General features: G+C 49.3%; 1 protein-coding gene across 1 annotated transcript; it reads left to right on the forward strand.

The window, feature by feature from the left end:
• Nucleotides 1-3,358: 3,358 nt before the first annotated feature.
• Nucleotides 3,359-10,550, forward strand: LOC134503131 (synaptosomal-associated protein 25-like). Its single transcript, XM_063311778.1, has 7 exons — nucleotides 3,359-3,517; nucleotides 5,619-5,660; nucleotides 5,794-5,842; nucleotides 6,640-6,757; nucleotides 7,291-7,419; nucleotides 8,732-8,876; nucleotides 10,205-10,550. The coding sequence occupies exons 1-7, from the start codon at nucleotides 3,446-3,448 to the stop codon at nucleotides 10,271-10,273; spliced, it is 624 nt and encodes a 207-aa protein (XP_063167848.1). The 5' UTR covers nucleotides 3,359-3,445; the 3' UTR covers nucleotides 10,274-10,550.
• The last annotated feature ends 1,083 nt before the right edge of the window (nucleotides 10,551-11,633 follow it).

Consider the following 11,633-nt stretch of genomic DNA (forward strand, 5'->3'; position numbering starts at 1 on the left):
GATATCCAAGTGGTGGAGCGCTTCTGCCTTTTGGGATCAACCATCAAGAGTGAAGGAACAAGTGGTCAAGAAGTATGCCACAGACGAGCACTGGGTAGAACAGCCACAAAGGCCTTGGGGAAAATATTAAAATGCTGTGATGGGTTTATACCTGCAAAGTTCAACATTGTGCAAGGCTTGGTATTCCCTGTACCCTCTCTGGAAGACAAATTTGGACCTTGAAGAAGCAGGATAGGAAGAGCATTGATGCTTTCGAACTTGGTTTTTGGAGAAGACTCCTGAGAATACTGTGGACAGCCAAGAAAAGAAACCAAAGGGCCACTGAAAAAAAGTCAACCCAGAGTTCTCACTTGAGGCTCAAATGACCAGGCCCAAAGGATCCTACTTTGGGCATGTTATGTGAAGACCTCGGGTCTCTGGAAAAGGCTCTGATGCTGGGAAAGGTGGAAGGAAGGAGAAGAGGAGGAGGACCAGCAGCCAGGGGGAGCGACTCAGTTACAATAGCGACGAGTGCACCCTTGGGAGAGCTGAAGGACCAGGCTGGGGCCGGCTCCTCACGGGGAAGTTCTCTCTGTGTGGTTGCCCAGCGTCAGCACAGACTTTGATGGCCTGTAATGGTCAGTCACACACTACAGCATGCTGTAATGCTGGATTAGTGGTGTCCTTCCTGTACATTTGAAGTCTCAAGTTTAAGGTTCTCTGTCTTCAGCATTTGAGGCCACAATCCTTGACCTGAATGTAAATTCTCCTGGATTCAGAAAAGCAGATGTGGATTCCATGACCCTTTGCAGCTGGAGAGACATTTTTCCTGTCCGGCCTCATCGCCAAGGGCTGCTGGGGCTGCGAAGAGGATGCAGCGATGTCACAGAAGTGGGCAGGGTCAGAACTTTGGAACCCTTTTTTATCTTCTTTTTGGCTTTCTTGGGTGGGGGGGCGGTTCTTTCGGCGCAATAGACCCTTTCAGCCTTGTTGGAAGCAGGTGGCTGATTTTCTGAAACGCTGTGCTGGCGTCATTCGGCCGTTTGAGAATGGGACCCACCCACGGGCCAAGGTGCCCATCCTTTTACTTCTGAGTAGACCCCCTTTGCTGCACCCCCAGTGCTCCTCCTAGCTGAGAGCCTTGGACGGAGCTTGGCAAGTTTGCTTTCAGTGAGGACCTTCCTCTGTTTGCAAACCTGTCTGAGCCGAGCCTGGTGGAGAAGGTGGAAGAACCCCGAAAGAGGAGGGTGGCGGGACCCGCCAAGTCGTCGCAATTGGCAGCTGGGAGAGGGGCCCCGGCCGCTCTCTTCCCACACGCTGGAGCGAGGCATTGTCTTTCTCTTGGAATTACACCAAGAGCTTCCAAGTTTGCAGCTATAAATACAGAAGTTAACAAGCGCACCTCTCGTGCAAGTCAGAGCCCTCCCCTGCTTTATTGTTGAAGATGACAGCAGGGTGGCCTTGTCGCCATCAAGGTCTTCTGAGCTGGTGCCATGTTTGGTGTCAGGCCTCCCTCGGCTGCTTTTATCCGGAGGACCCTTCCCTCCCTCCCTCCCCCTCTGTGCTATCTTGGGCTGGCAGGGGGCTCGGCTCTTGTGCCTCCCCCCCCTCCTCCCTGTGCGGAAGATCGACACACAAAGGCAGCACCTGTTTTCCAAAGCGGGATGCTCCCGGCGAAGGGAGACGGCAGAAGGTGGGAAAGACCTGGGCGGGGGGCGGGGGGGCGGCTGTCTCTGGCTCCAGACTCGCAACAGCTGCACTCCCCCCCCGCAATAATTACACCCTTTGGATCCGCTGCAGGAGAATCCGATCAGAAGAGAGGATGGCGAGGAGAGGGCTGAGTATGGTGGGGTCTGCTGCCCACCCTGGTTGGATTCCTCTTGGGGGGGGGGAACAGCAGCGATACAGCAACCACCACCACCACCACCGAGCTGGGAGTGGAGGTGGAACATGGACCAAGAATCCTGTCAGCACCTGAAAGCTGTGTCACTTGCTGTCACATTAGATTTTTCATGCCAAGGACTGAGACCAGGCACTGAAGTGAATTGGGGTGTGTGTGTGTGTACACAGACACACACACACACACACAGGTATAAGTTCAGTGGTACAAAGATTGCAATTCTGTATTTTTTGTTTAACTGTTTTAATTGTATTTCACCATAATGCTTTTGTTTTTCATAGTTTTGATTGTTTGGTCTTTTTATTTTAACTCTGCGTGCTGCCCAGAGTCACCTCCCTGAGAGGGGCAGCTATATAAATGTAATAAATCAATAAATAAACGACCCCAGTTTCCTTTGTTTGGTACAGAAACTCAAGGAGAGTGGTATTTTGCCTTTGTTTTTCAAGCAAGTTTCTAGCCCTCATGGCTATGATGTCACGTTGGAATATATCAGGGCAATGCCCACCGAAGCCTCTGCAACTGGAAAGAACCTGCAGGGGTTCTTGTGGGGGGGGGGATAGAGTTTAAATAACTCCCCGCAATTGATCGAGACTGAATTGTCCTAAATGGAAAGTACTTAAAAAGCCCTGAAGAATCATTCTGCAAAGGGATCCAACCTTCAGCGGGGACTTTCCCTTCGTAGCCCCTGCAGCCCCAGGGGAGAGGGGAGGAGGAAGCGGGGGGGGAGTGAGTTTTGGGCACAGCCCATCAGCCAGGGCAGCAGGAGAGAAGCTGTAGGAAGGGGGGGGATACAGATAAAACTTCACCCTCCCCTCACCCAGACTCCTGCCCCCACCTGAGGGGGGCCTTGAGAACCTTCTAACACATGGAAGGATGCCTGCCAGTGGTGGGCCACCCTTTTACGAGGTAGAATAGTGTTTTTCAGCCTTGGCAACTTTAAGATGGGTGGACTTCAACTCCCAGAATTCCCCAGCCAGCTGTGCTGGCTGGGAGTTGAAGTCCCACCCATCTGAAAGTTGCCAAGGTTGAGAAACACTGATCTAGACAGACAAGAGAATGATCATTAAAAACAGAAGAACTTCAGGTGTATCCTGCTGAATTGGGCCCCTTGCCCATCTAGCCCAGCTGCTTTTTCTCCCAGTGGCCAGCCAACTGCCCAAGGAAGCCCACTGGTCTCCCAGCAGATGGCCGTCCGTCCCACTACCATCAAAGCTAAGAGCCGTTGACCCCCAGGACGTCGATGCATTGGTCCAACCCTTTTGGAGGCCCACCAAGATGTAGCCACCGCCAGCTCTCAGCCCTCATCAGTTGAGTTTGCTATTAGAGGGAACACTGATGTAACTCCCATGCTGGCTGGGGGATTCTGGGAGTTGGAGTCCACACCTCTTAAAGTGGCCAAGGGTGAGAAACACCGAGGTAGAGCATTCCAGCAGCGGGCTTCCGACCTACCCCAAGGATATTTCTCCCCTTGGATGCAGTCATCTCTCCTGGTTTTCTGCAGGAGGCGCTGGCACTTCCGGTCCAAGGGTGTCCCTTTCCCTCTGCGCTCTTCCGTGGCATCCCAGGATGGCAGCCCACAGCGTGGCAGGACCCGAGTCAGAAGATCTTGAGCAACGTATCCACCACATCAACAATGAGGTACAGGACACGCAAAATCTCCAAGCCCCTTTATCAGACCTGATCTGTGGCTTTTGCTCCTCCCCAGACCCTCGTATTAAATAACATTTCAGCCTCACGCTGTCCAGTACAGGATTAAGATTTGTCAGGACTCCTGCACGTTTAATTAATATTTTCCTCCTTTGAAAGGAGCCACTTCCTGTGCCTCTGACCGCTTCCGCTTTCACGAAGCTGGAGCGTGACCAGGGGATAACTGGTTAATCGCTTCTTAGTTGTCCCCTGTTTACTGAGTTCCTTGTACTATCTGTTCTTATTTTCCTATTAGCGGAATGGTGCTTCTTTTTTTTTTAATAAAAGGAGAGAAAAAAAGAAATTTGTAATTAAAGCCCTCCAATTACAGGGCAATTAAACAGTGGCTTAATCAACAGTTTACTAGTCAAGTTGCTGCCGCGCAGAACAAATAACAATTAACGGCAGAGGCCTCCGGCAAAAAGCTTCTGATTAAAGTTTCAGGAGACTTTCTCTTCACCTTCGGGACCGAAAGCCACAGGGAAGGGCTGTGATGGATTCCTGAGTACTTTATTAAGCGCTAAGCAGAAATTTAAACTGCTTTAATTTCTCTTCCGTTTTCCTGGAAGCACGAATCATACTTTTACTCGATGCCTTCTTTGCCGCCTGTTTTATTTCTATTTTTTGCTTCTAGGCTGGCAAAAGCCTGTGGCTCTTGTCTACAAGCTTAGTTTCTGGCTACAGCCGTGTGGTCAAACACCCACCATCATTTTAAAAACTACATTATGATGCATGTAAAAAAGGGGCAGGAATTTGATCTCACCTGTTGACATTTTTGATCCTGCCTGGGACTCCCTTGAATAAGGAAGAAACTGTGATAGCTTCTCAGATGGATGAACAGACCAACAGAGAGACCGTGTGGATTCATGGAGATCTAAGAAACTTTGGAGAGGAGGGGGCTTGGCTGATGGTTTCGTTCCCTTATTTTTGGCGGTACGACAATATCTGAGGTTTCAGTGGATGCCCCTCTATTCTGCTTCTTTGAGAAGAGCAGGAAGGAGATGGCAAAGCCCCCTGCTGCCTCCTCATCCCTTCTGCGCAAGGACCAGCTTTGTGTTGGGTGTGGAACAAAGAGGTTCCCCCCTTCACAAGCCCTGGACTGCAGGGTGCTGTCACAAACTGCAGGATGACTTAGAACGAAAAGCTGTTCAAGCTGCAAATGCCCCTCCTCAGATTTAGGGATAGGTTTGTGTTGATGCAGAGCGGACACAGCCATTTTCTTCCTTAACATAAATGGAGGGTCAGCGTGCAGCCCGGGTATATCTGTCGCTGCCGTCAAGTTATGACGTTATACTTCTTGAAGGGGGAAGATGAGCGAAGGAGTGTCTTTTTCCTCCATGGAAAATATGGGCCAGGCAAGTCATTTTCACTTCGCATCAAATTTTAAGGAGTCTTGAAACTGCAACCCAGTCAACATTTGTTCTAAGCAGAGATATCTGAACCAGTGTTGGAAATTTCCTAACATCTGATAGGAAGGAGAAGTAAGACAAAAACTGGACTAGCGCGCCATAATATATTTTGCACAGCAGAGGACATGAAATACTTCTTCTTCCCAAAATGTATAACCAGCTTTCGGAACTCGCTGCCACAAGCTCTTGGGTTGACTACTAGCATGCATATACCAAGTCGTGAAGGAGAATTCTGATGATACCCATGATGATTCAATTAAATCTCCACCCCTAGAAGCTCTCAACTTCTGGACAATAGATGCTGAGCACAAAAAATGGCAGGATTTTTCCCTTTGCACCCAGCTTGGGGGTCCTGGAGGCACCTGGACTGCTTTAGAGCTGATTAAGCATGAATTTTTCTGGTTCGCTTCCACTGAATGAGAAAAATATGCGGAGCTGGTAGCAGAAGCTGACTCTTTAAAAAAAAATAATCCTGTTTTCCAACCAGAAATTTTGGAAGTTCTGCAATGAGTATTCCAGGATTCCTAGTTGGAAAACAGATTTGTTTTAGCCTGCTCTTCTGAAACAGACCTTATAGAAGGAGGATTGTTGACAGTGACTGTTTTTCTCTCATAATATTGCATTCTTTTTTATCCTTTCTGCAGTCTTTGGAAAGCACCAGACGGATGTTGCAGCTGGTAGATGAGGTAAGAGACAAACAGAGGGAAGAATGAATTGTTTTTTTATGACTAGCTAACAGGGATCACTTGGGGAAAAATGAGCCTCTAGCTTCTTAGCCCAGCCATTGTTCATCCTTGTTTATTTTTTATCTTCCAACAGAGCAAAGATGCTGGGATTCGAACTTTGGTTATGCTGGATGATCAAGGGGGTAAATTCTGAGGCTTGAAGATGGATTTCTTGCAGTGTGAAAATTGCTGGGCTATCCCAACATGCTAAACTGTAATTTCTGTAACCATGGTTTATGGAATGAATCCGATTGGTTGCATTCACCCCATATTGCTGAACCCTAAGCTGTGTTTTATAAACCACAATTATACCACATGCTAAATCAAACAAACCACATTATGACAGTGTAAAATTTGAATGTGCTCCATGCTTATGTATGTTTCTTTCAAAACTCTTATACACCACCCCAATTGTATGGCTCTGGGTGGTGCAGAGCCAATACAGAAAAAAAGCAAAATAAATTCAGGCACATCATAACCAGCTAATACAATAAATTGACAATTCAATAGGCTAGGAGGATTACCTTAGAGAGGACTTGAGAATGTGGGAGGGAGACACCATGTTTGAATATTGCTCCGTATTTTAAAAATACAGCTTGCCAACAGAGATGATGCACATCAGGCGGAACTAAAAACAGGCAATACTCAGCAGTTGATGGGAGCATTCACAAATGGGGAACTTGCCTCTCTGCTGGCCAAATGTGTGAATCCAAGTGGGATGTTAACTAATGTGGGATCAGGAGCATCCACGGGGGTGGTGGTGGTGGTGGTGGGTATCCAAGGAGACAGGATGGTGGCCACGGTCAATGCTCGAAGCAGGGTTTCAACTGCCTGATTGCAGCCACCATCTTGACTCTTTTGAACCACCCCCCCTCCCTTCTGGATGCCCTCATGAGAGCCCCGTTTTCACGGTCTTGTCTCCCCCCCTCCTCCTGCTCAGAGCAGCTGGACCGCATCGAAGATGGCTTGGACCAGATTATCCAGGACATGAAGGAGGCAGAGAAGAACCTCAGCGACATGGCCAAGTGCTGCGGCCTTTTCGTCTGCCCTTGCGCCAGGTAAGTCCTTGGACAACACCAGGGTTGTTGCATGCAACTCTTAAGCCAGGATTCATGGCCTAACCACGATGTGTTCCGTGAACCATGGCAATCTTGTCTGCATGGGACTCTAGTCAAACACACCATTTTACAGCGCTATGTACAAAACAGATCAATGGGAGACTTTCCTGGGCTGGACCAAGATGCTTTGGGCATGTATTTCTCAAACAGCCACTCAGCTCTCTCCAAGGAGTGTCTGGTGTTTGCAGATAAACTGCCCTTGTATAAGGAGGCTTTTCTCATTCTCCCTGTGGTTAGTTGCTGGCCTTTCCTTCATGGACTTATTCTGCCCTCTCATACTCCAAAGACACGTGGAGATTTCCTCCTACAGGAGTCTCTGCAGGGCAGGGAGGGGGACAAGGCTTGGACTGCATGGCCGTGGCTGCCATCTTGAATTGTTTGACCCCCATGGACTCCCCTGGCTTCTAGCATGGAGCCTCAGTGACGGTGCCAGCGTGGGTGAGACAGAGGCGTGTTTTTATTTTCCGCCGTAGGTTAAAGAACATCAAGGCCATCGAGGCCAGTAAGGCCGCATCCGGCAACGCCCAGGATGTGGTGTCACAGCAGCCTATCATGATGACAGCCGGGACCCAGATGATGATGAGTGGCCCCTTCATCCAGAGGTAGGCACGGAGGTTCTCCTTCCTGGGTGGAGGAGGAGAAGCGGGAGAGGAGCTAATCAAATCTGCAGGCACACACACACACACACGCGTGACCCTGGTGTGAAGGGTTGAAAGAAGAACCCTAACCCTTTTGGAAGATTGGAGAAGCGAGCTGAAAAGAGCAGGAGGGCGTCTAAGAGGGTCGAATGCAAGCTCCTTTCCTTAGGAACCCCCAAGCCAACCCTCCAAGGCCAGGTTTCTCAATCTTGGCCACTTTAAGATGTGGGACTTCAGCTCCCAGAATTCCCCAGCCAGTCCAGTGCATCTGGAAGGCATCAGATGGTGGAAGGGATTATTTGGATATGAGTTGCTGAGCCCGGGTTAGACCATCGGCGAGTGTGTGTGTGCGAGAGAGAGGGCTCACGCAAGTGTTTGTGCTTTTCCTTCAGTTAAACGTTGTCAGTGGACTTCACTCTTAAAACTCAAAGGAAAATTCAGCCTTCCTGCAAACTGAATTTCCAAGCCATGTCTTGAGTTTGCTGCAAATTGTGCTGTTCCAACCCAGGATAATGTTATGTACTGTTTGCAAGTCCCTAAGTTCTTATCAACCCCTTGTGAGCATGTCTTTCATTAGACTGCTACACTGAAATACGTTTCCAAAGATTTGTCATCAGTTCTGTACTGTTAAACTAAAAAAACATGACAAAAATCCCTTTTTGAGAATGAGCCAGCCATTGAAGGGGACACTTCCCCTTTTATTTAGACATGTGCAAGAAGGTAGACAAAAAATAGCTGATCTTGCAGAGACACATTGAGTATACTCCTCTGAGGACAAAGTGGTCTGCACTGCACACACACACACACACACACACACCATCTCAGGAGTGACTGGACCATCTGTAAGTGATATACAAACAGGGGAACATTTGTGCCCGCCCTCTGGGGAGGCATGGGTGTGCCCAGGGGGCCAAAGGATGAAATGTGCAAATTCCACTTATTGCATCGAACTGGGAGACAAGTATGCCAGGCAGGGTTGTGCACGGTGGCCCCACTGCAGGTGTGTTACAATTTTGCATCCTTGGGGCTTTTGTGGACACTGCTGTATGGAGGCTGGCAGCTAGAGACCCAGGCCAGAACTGTGATTCATGCAGAGACACAGCAGAGGCCTTGGACTCTTACCGCTTGAATTCATTTGTCACGCCATGCTAGCCTGAGTGAGTTTGTAGCCTGCGAATCACAACTTTAAGAGTCCAAGAATGTGGTCTTGTGGAAGCCCGACCTCAGGATCGGTGGTGCTCTTTCTTCCGGTGTTTGCACATGTCCTCTTGCTCAGGATAATGAAAGACGACGTGGAGGATGAGATGGAGCAGAATTTGACCCAGGTGGACAGTATGCTGAGTAACCTGCGCAGTATGGCGGTGGATATGAGCAACGAAATTGATGTCCAGAGCAAGCAGGTGGACAATATCAAAGAGAAGGTGAGTGATGCACTCAGCCATGAGTAAGATGCAATTAAAATTGTAACATAAAGGTAGCTGAGTTTCTGCATCCAAATTCATAACTTGAGTAAACAATGCAGATTAATGGTTTTCCCCTCCCCAAGTCCTACCTTGCCTGTTTTCCACACGTTCACCTGTCAACGATCTGCAGAGCCTGCAAGGTTTTCTTGTCCACTGGGCACCCAAGCTTCACAGGGCTCTTTTCTTTAAGCCTTTGTGTTGGCAGTTCAGCAATGCCTCTCTCTCCCCCCACCCTACTTGAACTGCAAGCCACAGTTGATATACCGAGTTGCAAGATACTGCATGCCATCACTTCACCATTACAGCTTGCAAGGGGCTTTTAAAGTCAACAGAGGAATGGCATCTTTGCAGCCAGGAAATTTTTTCTCATGGCAACTGCTCAGCTTTTTTTGGGGGGGGGGGCAAACAACAAGACAAATGCAGACACTTATTAAAGATAGGAGTGGAGGTGAGGGAGAAGTGATAGTGATTTTTTAAAAAAAAAATCTCTTTGTGTGAAGTGGGGCTGAGGGGTGCTGCACCGGCACTAGCACACTGATTGGGATTACCTGTTTTGCCCTGTTCTATTAATTTGATGGAGGTGGGCACTGGTATTCTTCCTATTCTCAGTGTTTCAATGTTGACTGGAGCGAAGAGGGCCAGAGGTCGCTTGTGAAGGATTGTGATGGCAAGTATGCTGCTGTAGCTATTTCTTGACTCAACAGCAGAGGGCACTATTGCTTTCTTATTTAAAAGGTAAAGCCTCCCTCCAGCTGAGCTGATGATTAAGCTGGCAACAACTTGGAAGAGGTTTGCATTGCCACTTTTGGGATGTTCTTCTACAGGGGTGTCTACAGCAAAGCACGTCATTGCTCTGCACTGACATCACTGCACAAGCTTCTCCTTGGTGTGCCTGTGTCAGGTCAGCATTGCAGGGCTGGCCTTGCATGGTGACAGCACTGCAAGGGCATTCTGTTCCTTGCTTGCCAGCAAAAAATAGGCCAGTCAGCCCAGCTGGCTTGTTTTCTGCTGGTAGCTGCAATTACTGTTCAAGAGAGGCTGCCTGCAGCCGGATAATGCTGGATTGCTCTTTGTTGGCAAGGAATGATTAAAGCACTTAGAAAAAAATTGCTGCCCTCTGCTTGGATTTTTAAAAAGTTTTCTGGGAATCAAGTTATGCAGATGTCCCTGCCCTGTAGATACCCCAGGTAGGAGCAGAATCTGTTTCAGCAGTGGCCTGGGCAATCGATGGGGACAATAATGAATTCCCTGGACCCCATTATCCATCGTTTCCTTCTCCTCCCCAGGCCGTTGCCAATGTGATCAGCATCAACGAAGCCAACAACCAGACCACCAAGATGCTGAAGAAAGCCTGAGGCCGCTTCTGCCCCTTGCTGCCCCTGCCCCATGCCTTCACAAAATGCAACAACAGTTACCGACTTCTTCCGCCCTACGCTCCGGAGTGGATTCATTCCCACCCAAGCAGTTTAAATCAAGTTTCCTGTGTGAATCTCATCCATTTTCTGAACCAACATGCATGCTTAGAGGTCGCTGAAGTGAAGCCCAAGCGAACGGCAAGCCTTTAGACAAGCCAGGGGCCCAACCCAAGCTTTGGGGCCAGGGGGGTTGTGTCTCCCTCGGCACGAGAACCCACTGGGCTCTTTCTGTGCATCTGCAAAAACCCCACAGAGCCCAACGCCTCTTTCCTGGCTCAGGTGGCAAGCCAGGAAGCCCCCTCGCTGGAGAGCACGTCCGGCCGACGAAGGAAGGGATTGTCTCTGGATGAACCGATTTGGTGGCTTCTGTGGTTCCTCCTGGGGAAAAAAACAGGAGTTGCTCTTTTTCAGCCAGATGGGAAAATAAAGGTCCACACAATTTGGCTTAGCGCAGCCACGGATGTTTCCTTGAATTGGAAGCTGGAGATTACAGAGGTTGGTGAGTTAAAGAGCTCAGGGCCATCCATACAGAGATGGGGTGATCACAGTAAGAGGCAGGGATGGGCCTCCCCTGCAGTATCGACCCGATGATGCGGCCAGAGGGGCGTCCTTAAGAAAAACGAACGCCCCAGCATGTCGATTTGCTTATTGTGCTTCATCCAGCCTTCCCCAGGAGGAGGTCCTCCAGGTCTATCCCAGGCAACGGGAGCCAGAAGCAGCGCTTCCCAGCCTGGGCCGCTTTAAGATGTGTGCACTTGAACTCCCAGAATTCCCCAGCCAGCACCCTAACCTTGTAAATGTGTTGGGTTGCACTTCTCATCACCCCCAGCCAACGTGATGGGAACTGTAGTTCAAAACTCTCTTGCCGGCAGCAGATTGAGGGAAAGAGTAGAGCAGCGTTTCCCAACCTGGGCAACTTTAAGACGAGTGGACTTCAACTGGGGAATTCTGGCTGGCTGGGGAATTCTGGGAGTTGAAGTCCACACGTCTTAAAGTTGCCCAGGTTGAGAAACACTGAGCCAGGCTGAGCTACTGACAGGGCACCAGACTGGGGAAGGCTGGCACGGCCATGCAGTGACTTTGGCCTGACAACGCTGACCAGACTGAGGAGATGGGCCCAGGCCAGAAAACGGAGGAGGGCCACCCCCAGCGTCCAGCCCACGCACGCCTGAAAATGTGGCTTGGCTTACATGTTGCTGTGGATTTCAACATGCCTGTTTTTTTTTTCCTTTATTTAAACCTGTTCTGACTTTTAATGTGAGTGTTGGTAAACACAGTGGGCTTTGAAGTCCAGGCAAAC

This window comes from Candoia aspera, chromosome 10, assembly GCF_035149785.1.
Source record: "Candoia aspera isolate rCanAsp1 chromosome 10, rCanAsp1.hap2, whole genome shotgun sequence".
Classification (NCBI taxonomy): Eukaryota; Metazoa; Chordata; class Lepidosauria; order Squamata; family Boidae; genus Candoia; species Candoia aspera.

What these genes read in the sequence shown, in the direction of transcription:
- LOC134503131 (XM_063311778.1), top strand. Translation starts at nt 3,446, where the DNA reads ATGGCAGCCCACAGCGTGGCAGGACCCGAGTCAGAAGATCTTGAGCAA. An exon ending in TGTTGCAGCTGGTAGATGAG is followed by an intron (nt 5,661 to 5,793) that starts GTAAGAGACAAA and finishes ATCTTCCAACAG; the next exon opens with AGCAAAGATGCTGGGATTCG. An exon ending in TATGCTGGATGATCAAGGGG is followed by an intron (nt 5,843 to 6,639) that starts GTAAATTCTGAG and finishes CCTCCTGCTCAG; the next exon opens with AGCAGCTGGACCGCATCGAA.